General features: G+C 39.4%; 1 protein-coding gene across 3 annotated transcripts in view; it reads left to right on the top strand.

Moving 5' to 3' along the window:
• The window catches only part of atrnl1b (attractin-like 1b), an 883775-nt gene that overhangs the window by 215443 nt on the left and 647822 nt on the right, over positions 1-20510 (top strand). For all 3 annotated transcript variants that reach the window (XM_080205830.1, XM_080205831.1, XM_080205832.1), the window contains 3 exons: positions 3390-3522; positions 4645-4826; positions 11795-12008. In XM_080205830.1, coding sequence (XP_080061956.1) covers positions 3390-3522; positions 4645-4826; positions 11795-12008 — 529 coding nt within the window. The remainder of the gene's footprint in view (positions 1-3389; positions 3523-4644; positions 4827-11794; positions 12009-20510) is intronic.

Genomic DNA, 20510 nt, shown 5'->3' on the forward strand with positions numbered 1-20510 from the left:
AGCAGGCGACGGTGCAGAGGGACCTCGGGGTCCTTGTGCATGAGTCGCAAAAACCCAGCTTGCAGGTGCAGCAGGTGGTCAGGAAGGCGAATGGGATGCTGGCCTTCATAGCGAGGGGGATTGAATATAAAAGTAGGGAGGTCTTGCTGCAGCTGTATAGGGCATTGGTGAGGCCGCAGCTGGAGTACTGTGTGCAGTTTTGGGCGCCGCACCTGCGCAAGGATATTTTGGCCCTGGAGGGAGTGCAGAGGAGGTTTACTAGGCTGATACCGGAGTTGAGGGGGTTGAGCTATGAGGAGAGGCTGAATAAACTGGGCTTGTACTCGTTAGAGTTTAGAAGAATGAGGGGAGATCTCATTGAGACGTATAAGATGATGAATGGGATGGATAGGATAGAGGTGGAGAGACTCTTCCCGCTCAAAAAAGACAGTAGGACTAGGGGGCACAGCCTCAAGATAAAGGGGAGGCGGTTTAGAACGGAGTTGAGGAGGAACTTCTTCACTCAAAGGGTGGTGAATCTCTGGAATTCTCTGCCCGTTGAAGTGGTGGAGGCTGCCTCGCTAAATATTTTTAAGAAGCGGGTTGATGGGTTCTTGATAAGAGAGGGGATTAAGGGTTATGGGGAGAGGGCGGGAAAGTGGAACTGAGCCACGACAGATCAGCCATGATCTTATTGAATGGCGGGGCAGGCTCGAAGGGCTAGATGGCCTACTCCTGCTCCTATTTCTTATGTTCTTATGTTCTTAAGCTTTCGAGGTTTCCCTCTTCATCAGGTGAATGGAGAGTACTGGCCTCAGACAGGGCATATAACAGCATAGACGGTTTACAGATTACTGATTAGAATGCGAATCTTTACACCTAACCTGCTATTCAAGTCTTAAAGTGGCCAACAATGTGAGTGGAAAGAGCATTGAGCACAGGTTAAAGGGATGTGTATTGTCTCCAGACAGTACAGTAAGTGAGGTGAAGGAATCCTTTTGAACTTTGGGTTTGTTATATCACTGTGATATGTGAAGGAAGCTTTAAGCTTCATCTATTTTAAGTCCAAGCTGTGAATATTTGTTGAAACCAATCTATTTCTTAATTTGAATACAAAATACAAAAACAAATACACTGAATAACATCTTTTATGACCAATGAATGTAAGCTTTTAAAAATTTGGCATTGTATTAAAAACATGTTTTTCCAAATGTTCTGAAATGATATAGTACAATTATTTTTGGTGCACGGGAGGAGTATGAGCACATGCAAATTTGTGTAATGGTATTTATGGGTTGCCAGCTTATGAGTGGTAGAGCCTGTCACACGTAACTTCTTTGAAAGAAAAGAAATACAGGTTTGCATTTATGTAATGCATTTTACAACCACCAGATGTCCCAAAGCTCTTTACAGCTAGTGGCATAATTTTGTGTTACAGTCACTGTTGTAATTTGGGAAATGTGCCAGTCTGTTCAGTGCACTGCAGACCCTTACAATCTATAAATCTGATGATGACCAGGTAATCTGTTTTGTGATGTTGATTAAGATTGAATATTGGCCAGGGCATATTACCCAGGATAATTGCCCTGCTCTTAAAGTGCCGTGGGATCTCTTCATCTGCCAGAGAAGGCAGATGGGGTCCCTGAAAGATGACACCTCTGACAGTGCAATAGTGCGCTGGAATGTCAATTTTTTTTTTGTCAGTCCAGCAGTTGTTGAATTCTTTATTAAATCATCCCTTGCATATAGAAGCATAGTAAGAAATCTCACAACACCAGGTTAAAGTCCAATGGTAGCACAAGCTTTTGGAGTGCTGCCCCTCCATGTGTTACCAAATAAACCTGTTGGACTTAACCTGGTGTTGGAAGATTTCTTACTGTGCCTACCCCAGTCCAATGCTGGCATCTCCACATTATGGAGACAGAGCGAAAGGCCTTAAAGGCAAATTGATCATTGGAATTTTAACTCAAGTGCATCCTATGTTGCCCAAAACCATTAGGGTGTTAATAGGGAAAGATTTATGTTCAGGGTATTTGTTAAGCAATTGGCTATTTAGCAAGATAAATTGCATCATATTAATTTGTTGAAATAAGAAGTTCTCAGAAACATAAGTTTCCATTTTAAAAAAAAACCTTTTCAACCTTTTGTTTTGTTTGAATTGGACATTTCCTCACCTCTAATAACTTGCAAGTGACAAAGCTATCATGGTAAATTCTCAGAGAATGAGCTGGTGGTTCAGGAGAAATTTGTTTTATGCAGAAAATTGCTCGGGTAAAATAATCGCTATAGGTGGTGATTGTGACATTGCATCTCTAAAGGGTAAATTAGATAGATATTTGAAGCAGATAAGTTATCACGTGATGGGAAAATTGAAACAGTGAGATTAAAACCGGTGAATGTGTTTGGCTGAAAGGCTTTTCTGAGCTGTAGAGTTCCATGGAAAATAGCATAGTGTGACAGTTAAGAAAGTACTGGGTAATTGCATTGGATCAGAAGTTCAAATTTAGCAACTGATTCAGGCTATAACTTGCTTTGCCTTTACAGAGAATGGGATTACATATATCAGATGTAAAGTTAAGAGGAGGGCATTTGGCCTTAACCAGCCCATTCTGGTATTTGTGCTGCATACGAGCTTCCTTTCATCTTTTCTCATTTAAATTTTTCCTTGATACCATGTTTTCTTCCTAATATGCTTGTCTAACCTCTCTTTGAATGCATCTTTTGTTTTGATGTTTCCCCAGCATTTATTTAAAGATATTGTTTTTGACAAAAAAATCCAAATTTGACAGTAGCTGTGAAGAAAAATTTCAACTATAATAGTGAGTTTAGTTAGCAGTAACCATTGAAATTACTGACAAGTTCGAAAGCTTTAGCTTGTATTGAGTACGATTCACTTTTCTTCATGCTCCATTGTGCATAATCCCACTCCCCCAGTTTTCCATCCATACTTTATCTCTCAAAAAGGGAAGCTTGGCTGCAAATAAGAAATGACTATTGAAAGTTCTGGAATGGATCCTGTAGAATTCTACACGGCAAATTCAAACTTTTCATGCAACATGCCATTCATCATAACTTTCACCAACATATTCTTTCTTTAAGTACTGGAACCAATGTGTGCCCATATCCTTTTTATTGTCCACTTTTACTCATCATAGTTTGATCTGTTGTTGTTTCTCCTGCTTTAAAAATATTTGGTTTGAAATTAAGATTTGTAAGCAATTCCAAACCATTTTCAGACCTTTTCTGACATTTGGACCAGTAATGTACAGTTATGTTTGCATATTTAAAAAAAATCTATTTTTCAGTAGTACTAGATATTAAATGAGGAGTTTAATGTGATGTTTTGTGTTGTGATTGCACTAAACTGTGGTAAAATAGTCAGTGACAATTTTAAACATTTCTTCTCCTAGTCTGTGACAAACAGTACCAAATGCCGTATGCGGAATGAGCATATTTGTAGCAAATTTACAAGCTGCAAGACCTGCTCAATGAAGCTTAACTGTCAGTGGGATCAGCGAAACCAGGAGTGTCAAGCATTACCAGGTAAAAATCTGAACAAGGCAAAATGTACATGTAAAGAAACAAACTACTGTCATGGATTGTTCTGTGCTTAAGATATTACAATAATGTACAGTTTTTAATTTTGTTACCATCTACTAACTGAACCAATCCTGGTAATTGTTTCAAATTATAAATGATAAAATGGTCATTGCAAGTTCCTTAAAATTTTTCCTCATATTTAAGTGGTAATTTTGTTGTCATTGTCCTTGTTGTCATATTCATTACAATAAATAGAATAATGTGGTTACCAAATAAAGCACTCTTCAACCATTTAAGAAAATGGAGAAAAGAGAGACTGTTATTCTCTGCTTGGTGCTTGTATCAACCAATCCTGTTTTGGGGTCTAACTTGATGATTTTATTTGATTTTCCTGCCTCAGATTTAGATCCTTCTACTTTCTCAAATGATCGTCCACAATTTGAATTTCCCTTTCTGGTGAAGATGCTGCAATAAAAATGCATGCGATGAAGACACAGCAAGCTTTCTTTTAAATTAAATTTTTAAATTTCAAAACATTGAGGAAGGAAAAATGGCTCTTCTTAAAATGGATTAAAAATAACTGGTTTACGCTTAGAAAATGTTAAATTAAAGCAGCTTTCCCACAAAAGAACTAAATGTAGATGTTGCTTACTTAATTTATTTTAAATTCAAAAGATTCTTCCCTCAATTAATTAGTTAAGCAGATTTTTCAGGCACTTATCATTTTAATGACTACTTGTGATGTGGTGGAGGGGAAATTATATGGGATGCAACTTTGAAGTTTATTTCAAAGGATGATTAAAGGAGAAAGTGATTGCCCATTGGAAAACAAATTGATATTTTGCAAAAAAGAAACAAAAATTGGCTGTAAAATAGTTGCATTAAAAACAAAACTTAAGCCTTCCAACTTCTTGCTTTTTGCAGTTGGCATACTGTCACCAGCCTGTAGGATAATTCTGAATGGTGGTTGACAAACAGTGGCCTATGTATGTGATTGTTTGGCAATTTAGGTGACTGGGAACATCTGTAAAATTCAAAGTTGTTTTGTGCCATTTCACCATACGTCAGTCATGTTTCCAGATCTTGAAAAAGGTATAAAAACTGTTTTTGTTCTTACAATTTCAGCCCACCTTTGCGGAGAAGGCTGGAGCCACGTTGGGGATGTCTGCCTCCGGATCAATGCAAGTCGAGAAAACTACGATAATGCAAAACTTTATTGTTACAATCTTAGTGGAAACTTGGCATCTCTTACTACATCAAAGGAAGTTGAATTTGTTCTAGATGAGCTGCACAAATATACAGTTCAGGTAATTGAGATTAAGTCTTCCAATTTGTTCAATTTTGCATGATTAGTGGATGCACACTATATGAAGCATTAAAAGAGATAGGCCAGTTGGCTCATTGAGTTTGCACTGCCATTTTATGAAATCATGACTGATCAGATGTTCTGATCCCTGACTCCACTTTTTCACTTTATCCCCAAAACCCTTGATTCCCTTATTGATTAAAAATCATTCTATCTCAACCTTGTACATACTAAAGACCCAGCCTCTCTAGATTTCTGCATTAAAGAATTCCAGGTTCACTACCCTCAGAACAAATTCCTTCTCGTCTCTGTTTTAACTGGGCACCCTGTACTCTGAGGTTATACCCTCTGGTCCTAGACTCTCCCACAAGGGAAACAACCTCTCAGCATTTATTCTGTCAAGACCCCTGAGAATACTATATGTCTCAATAAGATCACCTCTCATTCTTCTAAACTCTAGTGAGTACAGGCCCCGCCTGCTCAATCTTACCTCCATAAGAAAACCCTTCCATACCAGGGATCAACTCTGGGAACCTTCTCTAGACTCCCTCCAATGCCAGAATATCTTGGATGGAATCATAGAATCTCTACATTGCAGAAGGAGGCCATTTGACCCATTGAGTCTGCACCGACTACAATCCCACCCAGGCCCCACTCCCGTAACTCCACATATTTATCCTGCAAACCCCTCTGACATTAAGGTCAATTTAGCATGGCCAATCAACCATATCCGCATATCTTTGGACTGTTTGGAGGAAACCAGAACTCTTGGAGGAAACCCACGCCTCACGGGGAGAATGTGCAAACTTCACACAGACAGTGACCCGAGGCCAGAATTGAACCTGTGTCCCTGGCACTGTATGGCACCGTGCCGCTCAATGAGGGGCCCAATTCCAGGTATTCCAAGTGTGGCTTAATTAGTTTTAACAAGACTTCCCTATTTTGAAATAAAGGCCAACATTCCATTTGCCCTCCCTATAACCTGCTGAACTTGCGTGCTACCTTTTTGTGATTTATGCATGTAGGAATTTAATATTATAGGATGTTTTAATTTTTTTTGATGAGAATAAACCTAACTATAGCTGTTACTTTGGTTTTATGATGTTTTGTCTTATTTTGATACGTTGATATAGTAGTGTAGGTTAGTTATGCTGCCATATCAAAAGTTATTATTCCACTGGTTTGTTTTATTTTGGCACTTCAGAAACAAACTATCCTGATGTGCTCATAATCAGAAGGCAGCCACTCCCACTAACAAGCTGAACACTCCCAAATCCGAGGCCAATGGGGTTACACCAGGAAAACAATTGGGAAGCAATGTTCTATTGATAAAGTAAAAAGTAGAGCTTATTTATAGTCACAAGTCGGCTTACATTCACACTGAAATGGAACTAGTGTGAAAATCTCCTAGTCGCCATACTCTGGCATCTATTCGGGTACACTGAGGGAGAATTTAGCATGGCCAATTCATCTAACCTGCAGATCTTTGACTGGGGAGAAAACCGGAGCACCTGGAGGAAACACAAGCTGACACGGGGAGAATGTGCAAAGTCCACACAGAGAGTGACATTTTATTTCACAGCATTAAGTTCTTTACTATTGTGACATTATTCTGTTCTTTGTGTCTTAATTTCAGAATGTTTTAGTATACTTTCTTTAATATAAGCGGAACATTGACATTGCAACCTGATACTGAAATACTTAATTGTGCCATGAAATATGTACAATAGAGCATGGGAATCTTACTCCAAGAGGCTTTTAATTTATACATCTGGATAGAGAAAAATTTTGTTCTCCAGCGCAATGTTACACTGATGTGGCATGGTAACATTGTGACAAGAACCACTTCTTAATCCATGTCTGCTGCTGGAAGTCTGGCACAGCCAGACTTGGTGTAACTGAATTTTTGTTTTGTAGAATCAAAGCTGAAAGTAATAGATAGCAAGTTTGGCAGCTAACTTATCATTCTTGCCATTTGGAGTTGTCAAGCTAAATTTTCATTTGTTGAATCAATGTATGATGAAAATGGCACTTAGGGCTGAAACAGTCCAATGAATTTAATACTTTGTTGTGTTTAAGATAATTTACATGACAGCTTATCCCATTTGGCATGAAATAGAGGTGGCTCACATGAATAACAGGGTGTGTTAATCCTCTTTGAATTAATAATATCCCCCAGCTTGTTATGTGAACAGAATGCAAAAGAGAAAGGGATATAACCAGTACTTTTTTTATTTAATCAAGAGCCCGTTCCTTGCTTGGTGTAGTAGATAGATTTTTTTTCCAAGACAGTATGCACTAAACAGGAGTAAGGAAGGTCTGATTCAAAATCCTGTTTTCCCATAGTGGGGTACTTTGTTCCCAAATGATTCTGCACTCCAGAGGTCTTGCTAAGAATTTAAACTGTCATCTATGTTGCTACTCTGTATGAATGGCAGGCAGCCAGTGGACTTGCATTTGCAGCTTGTACATTGAGAGACTGGCATTCAATTGCATTAGTTTATGTGACAATTCAGGAGTTTGCTGATTATTCTCCGATCTGTCAAGTTTAAAAAAAAACAATCTTAACGAAGAGGTTCCATGTGGTTATCATATCATATAATTTAAATCTAAAGAAAATCTATTTTGTTTCTATTGTCCTCTGTTATTCAAAGGCAATACATAGTTTCAAATAATCTTTAAGATTAAGTTTTTTTTTGTGCATTGCTAGTTGTTGTGATTTTAGGATGCAACTGAAAGGTAGCTAATCTCTGAAACAACTGGTATTAACTTCAGACTTGCTTGACTTATGAAACAGGGGATTTGTGGCACAAATGAGAGGATTATAATTTGAGATTTTTCTATTCAGCCTTCTGATTTAAAACAAAAATGTAATAGTTCTTTAATATTGAACATTGAGGCATTCGCTCATTATTTTCTGAGCTACCTGAATGTGATTAGACGTAAAGCATGTATTGCAGCGATCACCATTTCTGAAATTTGGCTGTAAACTTAAGACAAATGTTTGCTCCCTTCCTCCTCATCTATGGGAATAGCCTTACTTATGGCAATGAGGGATGTTAGAAGATCATAGAATTTAACAACGCAGAAATAACTTATTTATCGTACTTGTACTGAGTCTTTAAAAGAGCTGTTCAATTTAACCCTATACCCCAGCAATTTTCTTGCAGCCAAGCAAATTAATTCTTTCCATAAATGTACTAATTGTCTTTTAAAAGTTTCAACTTGATTCAGTTGCCCACTTGGACAGCGAGTTCCAGACCTTAACAGTCCTGTTGTGGGCAAAACTTTTCTTGTTCATTCATGTTCTTTTGTCGGTTATTTTAAACTCGTAGCCTTTGGTTACCATTCTAGTTATGAAGGAAACAGCTTCCCCTAGAGCCATAGAATCCATACAATGCAGAAGGAGACCATTGGGTCTACGCTGACTCTCGGAAAGAGCATTTTACTCAGCGCACCCCCCCCCTCCTCCCCCATCCCTGTAATCCTGTGCATTTACCATAGCTAATCAACCCAACTTACACATCTTTGGACACTAAGGTGCAATTTAGCCTGGCCAATTCACCTAACCTGTACATCTTTGGAGTGTTGGAGGAAACTGGAGCATCCAGAGGAAACCATGCAGACATGGACTTAATGGGTAAACTCCTCACAGACAGTCACGAAGGCTGGTATCAAGTCATACTTTATCACTGTGCCACCGTGCTGCCCTATTAAAATAGAATCATGGAATCCTACATTTGGCCCTTCGAGTCTGCACCGATCACAGTCTCACTCAGGTCCTATCCCCATAACCCCATGCATTTACCCTAGCTAGTCCCCCTGACACTAAGGGGCAATTTAGCATGGCCAATCCACCTAACCTGCACATTTTTGGACTTCTCATAATTTTGAATACCTTTGTTAGGACTCCCTATAACCTTCTCTCTTCTGAAGAGAAGAATCCTGGCTTCTCCAATCTCTCCAAATAATCTCTCCTTTGTAATCCCTTCAAGGCCTTGATGTCCATCCTGAAATGTGGTACCCAGATTTGCACATGGGTATCCATAGAATCATAGAACCCTACAGTGCAGAAAGAGGCCCTTCGGCCCATCGAGTCTGCACCGAACACAATCCCACCCAGGCCCTACCCCCATATCCCTACATATTATACCCACTAATCCCTCTGACCTTTGCATCCCTGGACACTAAGGGACAATTTCTTAGCATGGCCAATCAACCTAATCTGCATATCTTTGGACTGTGGGAGGAAACTGGAGTACCAGGAGGAAACCCACGCAGACATGAGGAGAATGTGCAAACTCCATACAGACAGTGTCCCGAGCTAGGAATCAAACCCAGGACCCTGGAGCTGCGTTAACCACTGTTACCGTGCTGCCCATACTGTGCAACCGTACTGCCCAGCTGAGCCATAACCAGAAATTTGCAAAGGTTTAGCACAGTGAGCTTGTTTTTGTATTCAGTGCCTCTATTTACAAAGTCATGTATGTATTCCATCGGCTTTCTTAACTGCCTTATCAACTTGCCATGCCTACTTCAAAGATTTGTGAACGTGCACCCCCACTCTCTGCTCTTGAACCCTCTCAAAATAATACTATTTAGTATTATTATGCTGCTTCTAAGTGCTTTCTTCCTCAAGTGCATCTCTTCACATTACTCACTTTAACTTGCGATGTGTGTTATATTTTGCTTTATCAACTGTACTTTGAAAGTACAACTGCCGCATGACAATATCACATTGATCTTCTGTTCCTTTAATCAAAGGTGTCAGTCAAGTTAAAGGATGGAAAGCTATTTGTTGACTGTTCCTCAAGAACCTAAGCTTCTCCAAGTGACAATGAACCTTATCCTCGATAATAACCTTGAGTAGTTCTCTGTACTCAGAGTTTCTGCCTTTCGGATGAATCATTCACCCAAAGGGGGCAGGCAGGGCCTCGGTTTAATGTAAAACAACCTATGGCACTGTTTGAAGATATTTATTCCTTAATCAATATAACATTACCTGGTGGCTTTGTGGGAAGCTACCATGTTTTCTGCATTACAACTGCATCTTTAAAAGTACTAGATTAGATGTAAAGTGCTTTGGGACATGTGGTGGTCACAAGAGGTGCTGCATAAGTGGAAGTCTTTCTTTTACTTGCCTGTTCTTGTTTCTTTGCTCAGTCTAATTCCTGCTTCATTATTCATTCTTCTGATGTTAGTTCCCCCTAATTTTCTATGCATCTTGTCTCATTTCTGCAGATGGTGCCCTCCCCACTTCATCAGTGCCCATAACAAGTTGTTTTGTTAATTTAGCCTTCTATTTCCAGCATTGAGTTCATCCATGCAAGACATAGAACAAAACTGACAATTTTCTGGCCAGAAATGCTACTTAAGATGCTGTTAATTTAAAAATTTTCATCCTTGCTTTCAAATCTCTCTATGACCCCTCTCCTCCCTATCTCTGTATTTCAACCCACTGAGAACTATACACCTTTAATTCTGGACCTTTGAACATCTCTGATTTTAATTGCTGTATCGTTGATGATTGTGCCTTTAGCTGCCTAGATCCTAAGATTTGACATTGCCTCCGCAAACTTCCACCCCCCACTTCTCTTCCCTCCTTGGAAATGTTCCTCAAAGCCTTTCTGTTTGACCAAGCTTTTGCTCATCTGCTCTAGTATTCCCTGATGTGACTGATGTCAAATTTTGTTTTCCAATTCTCCTTTGAAGTGCCTTGGATCATTTTATTATTTTAGAGGTGCGGTGTAAATTTGTGTTCACTTCAGAAAAATCATAACTACACCCCTTCACCTTGCATGCGTACAAGCTGTGCTAGCAGCGATGAAATGAAATTTTTGCCTGAGTTTCAATGGCAAGAGTCAGTTTAATGTCTACGTGTGACATTTCACATTCATGATATGCTTTAAAATTTCTCTATACATGTCCAGTCTTCCTCACTCAGGTAGATGTGCCATTTGTTGAATGCAGTAGGTTTTAACATTACAGACAATGTGCTTGGCTGTACTTCGCATTTTGCAGTTTAAATGTGCCTATGTGTTTTTCCACAAACTATGGTGCTCAAGAGTTTTGAAGGAAATGGGTGCTTATCTTTTACCTGAAGTTGTAACCGAGGTGGTGTAGCAAATTTGGTATAACTGATTCACTTGCATTAGACAAGCAAGTGTAAAATTAATGGTAACTCCTGACAACATTCACTGCTAAACTAACTTGAACATTTTTTAAGCAATCCTTCCTGACTGAATTTGTGAATTTAATGTAAAGTGGGTAGTTTGCACTTTGAAGTTGTGCTCATTCAAAATTATTTTGATCTTTTTGTCCAGAAGAGCAATGAAACCTTATACATTATCTAGGCTAGATTCTCACCTGGGTTTTAAGGTGTACCATGTGTTTATTCTACTGTGACATTGTGTTTTTCCACTTCTTAATTTTAGTACTCAACATTTTGAATAATATGCCAATCATGATAAACTAAAGACTTCACCGATTACTTTACTTTTCATACATTGAAAAATCAGATATTGAAACCTAGTAGATCTTTTCTCTAGTAAAATATTTAACTGTTCTGTGTACACACACTATTGAAAAAAAAATGATGTATTATGCCTTTGTGAAGGGTTGGGGATGATGTATTTAATTTTGTGTTTAAACAGCTTTGCTTGATACAGTAGTCTTAACAGATCTATGAAATGTCAAACATGTTTGTCAATGTTGTGGAAATAGAGCACAATGGAAATGTCCTTTTTTTAAGTGTTAAATTGGAGCAGTATTAATGTCAATCTTGTACTGGAATATAATAAATAAGCTACAAAACTGCAATAGACTCAAAATGTGTCCCAGCAAGTTGCAATAGGTTACAGTAAAAAAAAACTAAACATAACCAGAACAACATTGACCTTAAGCAGGAGAAAATGACGCTTGTGTAGCCAAAGGGCTAATTGTTCTTTTTTTTAACCATTGTTACAATAGAAGATATCACCTTGGGTTGGATTGCGCAAGATCAACATCTCATACTGGGGTTGGGAAGATATGTCACCTTTTACAAACACTACTCTACAGTGGCTTCCTGGTGAACCCAATGACTCTGGCTTCTGTGCATATCTAGTAAAAGCTGAAGTTGCTGGATTGAAGGCTTACGCATGCACTGAAATGGCAGATGGTCTGGTTTGTGAAAAACCAGTTGGTGAGTTTTGAATTTATGTCAATAGACAAATGTTCACTGTGAAATCATTTTAATATTAACGTAAGTGCAAGTGAAATTTGTAAATTGAACAGCAAATGGGGCATCTGATAAGTATACAATTTATTTAATGTTATGAAACCATAAGGAGCAAGATTTCTACTCACTACGATTGATGTGAAGTTGTAAATTTCTGTATTGACCCATTTAACTGAGCTATAAATTGTCCAAGCTTACACTTTCTAAGCTGGTTTACATGCTGAATTATGTTTTTGTTTGTTTTGTGGAAAATGCAGTTATTTTCTGTCTGCATTGCCCCACACAAATGACCATTAGACTAGTCAAGCTACTTTTTTTGTATTGGCCAGATGATAGATTCCACTGTCAGTTCTGTATAGCAGTAAAGCAGAACTTGACGATGCCAGAGTGAGAAAGAAAATCTCTACAAATGTTTTGCTAGCATGCTATCCTTGGTTGATGGTTATTAAAAAGAGGACAATAACAAAAATGTCTTGAAATATCAGAAATTTATGAACTGTCTCCTCTTATTGCTGTGCACTCCCACTTTCACTTTAAACACTAATTCTGAAGAGCTCCTGGGTTTTATCATTTCAAAGATCAAGGCTATCTGCTTGCTAGCTTGACCACCTATGTCATTTGATAGCTTCTCCGTCTCCCATCCAACCCTTACGAAGTTGATCTTCTCTCAGCTTTGTGGTTTTGCCTGCTTCCTTTTTATCATGTAACTACACTTACTCAGCTGAATGCTCTCCAATTCTTAGTGGTTCTCTATCTTTTAGCTCTGATTCTTCAAATTTTAAAGCTGTCATTAATGCCCTCCCTTGTCAAACTTTTCCTCCTTTCCCACAAACAATTTTTTTCATAATACCTTCTTTATATCCTTTCAGTCTTTTTCCATTTGTCAGCAGCATCAAGTTCACTTTTATTACTTATTAATATCCGAAGTGAATGCAATCGTATTGCACTGTCGCGTTGCACCTTTTTTGGTATTTGACAAAATCAATCACTTTCTGCATCTTCATCAACCTTTCACTGCAGTAGCTCCTTTACACTGGTCTAGCTTGCTTTCACTTTATTGATATAATCCTATCTTGACAATATTATTCATAAGCACAATGTTAGTTTTCACATGTCACCCAAAGCTGTCTATCTTTGTAATCACTTTTGTTTTTTTGCTCCATCTATCCCAGGGAAGAATTTCCTTCACCTTAATCTCAAAAAGATCAAAGTTAACCCTATTTAGCTTTCACCCCAAATGCCACCCCAGCCCATCTGCACTTTTGGCCCAAAATCGTACCACTATTGGCATGACCTTCATAACACTGCTGACTGCGAAACCATTTTTATTCCACCACTGATAAATATTTCCAGATCAACACTTTGTCAAGTAGAACCTTGTTTCCTCTAGTGCTTTCTCTGCTAGCCTGCTGAGTTGTGTTGTTAAGTAAGTTGACAGAATTGTGTACAGCTGCAATTTGTAACCTCAGGGCCTAACATATCCTCCTCCATTAACATTTAAGCCAGGGCATCAACCCTTGTTCAATGCAAAGTACAGGAGAGTGTGCCAAGAGCAGTACCAGCCATTCCTTAAAATGAGGTGCCAACCCACTGAAGCTGCAGGACTACTAGTGTACCGAACAGAGTAAGCAGCATGCAATAAATAGATTTAAGTAATCCCACAAATAATGGATCAAATCCAAGCTCTGTAGTCCTGCCACATTCAATTGTGAATGATGCAGATAGTTAAACAATTATTATGTTTAGAATGTTTGCACATTCTCCCTGTGTCTGTGTGGGTTTCCTCTGGATGCTCTGGTTTCCTCCCACAGTCCAAAGATGTCTGGTTAAGTTGATTGGCCATGCTAAATTGCCCCTTAGTATCTCAGATGCGTAAATTAGAAGGATTAGCAGGGTATATATGTGAGTTTACGGGATTAGGGCCTGGATGGGACTGTTGACGGTGCAGACTTGATGGGCCGAAGACTGCTTTCTGCACTGTAGGGATTCTATGATTCTATCTGGAGGAAGATGTTCCATAAATATCCCCAGCCTCAATGATGGGAGAGTACAATATATCAGTACAAAAGACAAAGGTGAAGCATTTGCAACCATCTTCAGCCAGAAGTGCCAAGTGGATGATCTGTCCTAAGGTTCCCAGCATCACAGATGCCAGTCTTCAGCTAACTTGATTCATTGGTTACCAAGAAACAACTGAAAGGCACTTGATACTGCAAATGCAATGGGCCCTGACAGTATTCTGACAATAGAGCAAGTAAAGACTTGTGCTCCAGAAATAGCCATACCCTTAGCCAAATTGTTCCAGAACAGCTACAACACAAACCTGGCAATGTGGAAGATTGCCCAGGTGTATCCTGTCCAGAAAAAGCAAAACAAATGTGACCAGGCAATTACCGTCCCACAAGTCTTCTCTTGATCATCAGCAAAGTGATGGAAGGTACGTTGGCAGAACCATCGAACAGCATTTAATCAGCAATAACCCTGCTCACCGCCACTCAGTTTGGGTTATACAGCTCAGCTTCTGACTTCCTTACAGCCTCATTGCAGACATGAACAGAAAAGCTGAACAGCAGAAAGAGAGTGACTGTTCTTGTATCATGAAGCCCAAGCAAAATTGGATTCAATGGGAATTGGGGAGAAAACTCTCTGCTGTTTGGAGACCAAAGAAAATGATTGTGGTTATTAGAGGTCAATCATCTCAGCTTCAGGACTTCAGTGCAGGAGTCCTGCAGGATAGTATCCTTGGCCCAACCACTAAGACCTACTCCATCAATGACTTTCCCTCAATCATAAGGGCAGAAGTGGGGGCGTTTCGTATTGCACAATGTCCAGCACTGTTTGCGACCCCTCAAACACTGAGGAGGCCTGTGCCCATATGGAGCATGACCTGGGCAATATTCAGGCTTTGACTGACAAGTGGCAAAATATATTCATGCCAAGCAATGACCATCTCTAACAAGAAGAGGATCCAACTATCATCCCATGACAGTTAATGTCATTACCATCTTGGAATCCTCCACTATCAACTCCCTGGAGGTTTACCATTGACCAGAAACAGAACAGGACCAGCCCTGTAAATACCATGGATGCAAGATTTTAGTCAGGAGTGTGATGGAATATCCTCTGCTTGCCTGGATGAGTGCAGCTCCCACAATGTTTGAGGTTTGACAACATCCAGGACAAAGCAGCCATTTGATCGACACCCCATCCACTAGCTCAGGACTAGAGGGCACAGCCTCAAGATAAGGGGGGGGGGGGCAGTTTAGAACGGAGTTGAGGAGGAACTTCTTCACTCAAAGGGTGGTGAATCTCTGGAATTCTCTGCCCGTTGAAGTGGTGGAGGCTACCTTGCTAAATATATTTAAGACACGGGTAGATAGGTTTTTGGTAGGCAAGGGAATTAAGGGTTGGGGGAGAAAGCGGGAAAGTGGAACTGAGCCACTTCAGATCAGCCATGATCTTATTGAATGGCGGGGCAGGCTCGAAGGGCTAGATGGCCTACTCCTGCTCCTATTTCTTATGTTCTTATGTTTTGTTCTTTGACATCCATTCCTTCTACCACCAATGCACAGCAGCAGTAGGATGTAATCATCTATATAATGTATTGCGGCCACTCAATCAATTCTCCATCGATACTACCTTCTGAATCCATGACTTCAATCACCTAGAAGGACAAGGGAAGTGACGCAATGGCCCATCACCTGCAAGTTCCTTTCCAAGCCTAACACCATCCTGACTTGGAAGTGTATCGCTGTTCCTTCGCAGTCAGAGTGAAGGAACCTTGGAATTGCTTTCCAAACAGCACAGTGGGTGTGTTTATATCACAAAGACAGCTGTGTTTGACAAGATAGCTCATCAACACCTTGTCCAGGGTATTTAGGGATTGACAATGAATGGCAGCATGGCCAGCGATGCCCATACCCCCTGAAAGAATAAAGAAAAGTGAAAGGCAAAATACTGCCGATGTTGAAATCCAAAACAGAAACAAAATCCTGGATAGAGCCAATGCTTCGAGCCTGGATGTCTCTTTGTCAGAGGCTGGAAGCCATGTGGGCTGAGTCAGAGGTGGAGACAGTCGCTGAGGAAGGAAATATGGCTGTGAAAGCAAGTTTTGGTAAACACCTTGTCAAATACCAGGAGGGGAATGAAAAGCAATGAAGGTGGACAGAGTGAAAGGAATAGATGGATAGAGAGAAGAGCAGCACTTCTGCAGGGTTGGCATTCCTGGAAGAGAAATGGCAGTGAGTTTAGCACTAAGCTAAAGGCAAGATGCTGGAATCTTAAACATAAATAGAAAATGCTGGAGAATCTCAGCAGGCCTGACAGCACCTGCAGAGAGAGAATAGAGCCAAAGTTTTGAGTCTGGATAACCCTTCATCAGACAGCCAGACAAGTATAATTTGTTAGAAAAGTATAACTTGTTTAAATCTGTCTCTTCATATGCTGTCTCACACTGTCAAATTATCACTGGCTATTTCCCTACCCATGTATCCACTTCAAAATCCTTGACTCCATTTATAAATCTCTCAATTGGCTCATCCCTGCAATTATTCTTTGTCATTGTGTCCTTTTATAAGGCCTCTATCATCCTGATTCTTGCCTCCTAATGAATCTTGTTTCTCTTCACTCTACCTTCAGCTACAGAGCTCAGCCTGTACACAGGAACATTCTCCATAAGCCTCTGTCTTGTTGACTTCATTCCTCATTCAAAAGAATCCTCTAAACCTACCTCTTCGATCTCTCAAACCAGTCACCCTGCTATTTCTTTAATCACTTCTTTTGGTCTCTGGTGTCCTACTTTTGTGCAATACTTGGGGTACACACTGCATTATTGTATAATTTTGTGCCATTTGAGATGATTACACAAAATTTGGATCAGGGTTGGTTTCTGAAGATTCGAAGGTTCTGTTTACTTGCAATAGTTTCATATTTTCTTAAGTCAAAAGATGACAAACTGGAACTTTGGAGTTTCATTCAATATAACTTCTTCATGAGATAGATTCTTTCATTTCTGGCTAGGCCAGCAATTATTGCTCATCCCTAATTTACCTTGAGAAGATGGTGGTGAGCTGACATCTTGAACCATGGCAGTCCACATGTTGTCAGAACACCCAGTGGTGTTAGGAATGGATTTCTGGGATTTTCGCTCCAGGACAGTGAGGGAATGCCAATACAGTTCCAATTCACAATGGTGTGTGACAATGGTTTGTGCTATGCTCATCCAGGCATTCCATTGTACTTGCGCTTTGCAAAGGGTAGACAGGCTTTGGGGAATCGAGTGGTGAATTACTCTCTGCAGACTTCCCCTTCTCGGAACTGCTCTTACAGCTGCAGGATTTATATAACTAGTCCAGTTCAGTTTCGAGGTGGTGGTAGTCCCCAGCTTGCTGCTGATAGTTTGGGTTTCAGTGATGGTAATGCCAGGGAATGTCAAGGGGATTCTTTTGTATTAGGAGATGGTCATTGCCAGGCACTTAAGTAGCAAGTAACATTCATGCTACACATCAGCCCAAACCTCAATGTTGTCTAAGTCCTGCTGCATACGAACATAAGATTGTTTCAGTATCTGAGGAGTCACAAATGGTGAACATTGTGAACTCATCCACGAACATCCCCCACTTTAGACGTATGATGGAAGGAAGCTCATTGATAAAACAGCTAAGGATGTGAAGATTCCCAGGATCCAACCCTGAGAAACTCCTGCAGCAATATCCTAGGATTTAATTGATTGACTTCCAACATCCACAACCATTTTCCTTTGTGTTAGGTATGACTCCAACCAGTGTAGAGTTTTCCCAATTCCCATTGACTTCCGATTTGCTAGAGCTCCTTGATGCCAGATTTGATCAAATTTTGCCTTGATACCAAGGGCAGTTGCTCTCAGCTCACACGTTCAGCTAATTTGGACCAAAGCTGTAATAAAGTCAGGAACTGAGTGGGCTTGGCAGAATCCAAATTTACCTGTAAGATGTGACAATTCGTCACTCACAACCTGTTTTCAGGTTTCTTCAGAAAATGCTCATGAGAACCAGAATCCTGACAAATTATAATATGCCTGATGTTCTGTGTTTTCGTGTGTTGGACTAGCATTTAAAACTTCATTTTATACTCTAGAGGGCAGACTTACACTTCAATTCAAACAATTTGAATTATTTTCAGAAGTTTTTTCAAATGTTTTCTCACTTGAAAAACGTATATTCTAATTCTAAGTTTGTTATAATATAATCATTTTTGTACATAAGAATTTGAAAATAATAAAGAAGGAAAATAGGAAAAATATTTTTGAACCATAAATCTAATTAGAAAATTGACATTAAAAATGTCAATGAAATAGGATCTTTTGGCGTACTGGTCAAATTCATGTTAAGTAATTTTTGCAGCACTGAGTGCGCTCTAGGTTTGCCATGTATGCAAATAGTTTTCTTTATTTTGGCACCAGTAATGCAACAATCAAATCCACGTACTATTAATCTAAGGATTTTGGATGGAAGAATCTTTTTAAATGCCAGAATAAGCAGTGGTGAGAAAATGGCAGCTACCTATTCAAGCCCATTAATTCTCCCAGTGGCATCTAATTGCATTTTCAGTGTTTCTGTCTCTCGAAAAACAATCAAGTACAATTCTAAAATACCAAGAATCTGGTAAAAAGGAACCTGTTTTTTTTAAAGAGCGTGGGAAAAATATGTATTTTTTTATACTAGTAGACCCCAAATATTAAGTCCAAGATTTTTTTAAAACCTTTGTATCGACTTTCACTGTTTTCTCTGCACATAATTGTGATGGCAAGTGTATTATTGACAGCCACAAATAAGTTTAAGTATTAGTGTCACAAGTAGGCTTTCATTAACTGCAATGACGCTACTGTGAAAATCCCCTTGTCGCCACGCTCTGGCGCCTTTTCGGGTACACGAGAATTTAGCATGGCCAACGCACCTAACCAGCACATCTTTCGGACTGTGGGAGGAAACCAGAGCTCTGGAAAAAACCCACGCAGACACAGAGAACGTGCAAACTTCACGCAGGTAGTGACCCAAACTGGGAATCGAACCCAGGTCCCTGGCGCTTGAGGCAGCAGTGCTAACCACTGCAAAAATAGCTTGCGTTGTAAAAGATAAAAGCTGCGCCAGAAACTATAGACACTTGCACTTAGAAATTACAGACAACCTTCAGTGCCCAAACCAGTGACTGTGTAAGTGTGTCTTACATTGCTATGATAACTACTGTTCCAAAAGTGCTTCATTAGTTGTAAAATTCTTTGGCTCTGGCACTTGTGAAAGATGCAATACAATTGCAAGTCTTTTTATTTACTCAAAACACTGATCTGTATATCAGCTGTTGTAATATAAGTGGTACATACATATGCAATACCTCTGTCAAATTTCAGGCAGTGTACTTTGTGTCATGTATTCTGTTACAGAAAAATACTGGAAAAATTAAACAGAATTATTCTAAACAAATTTCTAACATCTCATGGACTTTTTGACAAAATTCTTTGAAACAAAAATGTAGTTGTTGAAATGTATGCAGAAAAACTGACTCACCAAATATTATAGTCATGATGCCTGTAACTTATAACTTTACCAATCACACCTTCTGTAATTTAAACAAGCTTTTCAAACCATGCTTGAAATAAATAGTCTGTAACAGCCTGCTGAGTTCACAATCTTAAAATGTTAGCTGCTGCCGAGTTGCAGACCAAAACTAATGAACTAATATAGAATTTCTTGCACCAAGAAACAAAAACGCTTGAGCTTGTTTTTACCTGATGTTTTATTTTGTGGCATAAAAGGAAATGATTCTGTCTGAGCAGAATAATGCACGTATTTTTCCTATCCAAAAAAAAGGATATTTTAACCATGAGCACTGAGGATAATGTACATCAAATAAGGATATACACTTCTCATATTCTCAGGGCATTCTTGAGCACTTCACAGCCAATTAAGTAACTTTTTTGCTTTTTGAACAAATGCAACAATCAAATATGCAGCAAGAAGCCACAAACACCACCAAGTGGAATGACTAGACCAGTTAATCTGCTTTTAGTGATACTGGTTGAGTAATGAATGTTGTCCAGAAAATAAAAGAGCTCCCCTATTAAATTGTGCAACGGATTTTTATGTCCCCCTGAACTGGCAAACTGGACTTAGGTTTATTGTCTGCGTTAGAAGAAAGCAGGTCAGAACAAAGCTGCAGTAGGTGAAATAAATATATTTTGTGGAACTGGGAACTCTACCTTGGCATCTATAATGGCAGCAAAATAGCCTCTTTTTGGAAGTGAATACTTGCATAGCTCGGGATGCTGGAAAAAGAAAACCCCATTGACAAAAGTTGGGAGCTGCACTGGGCAATATATTTCACTCCACTTGTAGCTCAGTAACTGTTGAACTAGGAATCCACCCCAGCAATTTAAACATCATTATCTGCAATACACAAAGGAAGTTGCCGGACAGAGGCCTGGGGGCATTC

The sequence above is a fragment of the Carcharhinus amblyrhynchos genome, chromosome 17 (assembly GCF_965287045.1).
Source record: "Carcharhinus amblyrhynchos chromosome 17, sCarAmb.v2.hapA, whole genome shotgun sequence".
Taxonomy (NCBI): Eukaryota; Metazoa; Chordata; class Chondrichthyes; order Carcharhiniformes; family Carcharhinidae; genus Carcharhinus; species Carcharhinus amblyrhynchos.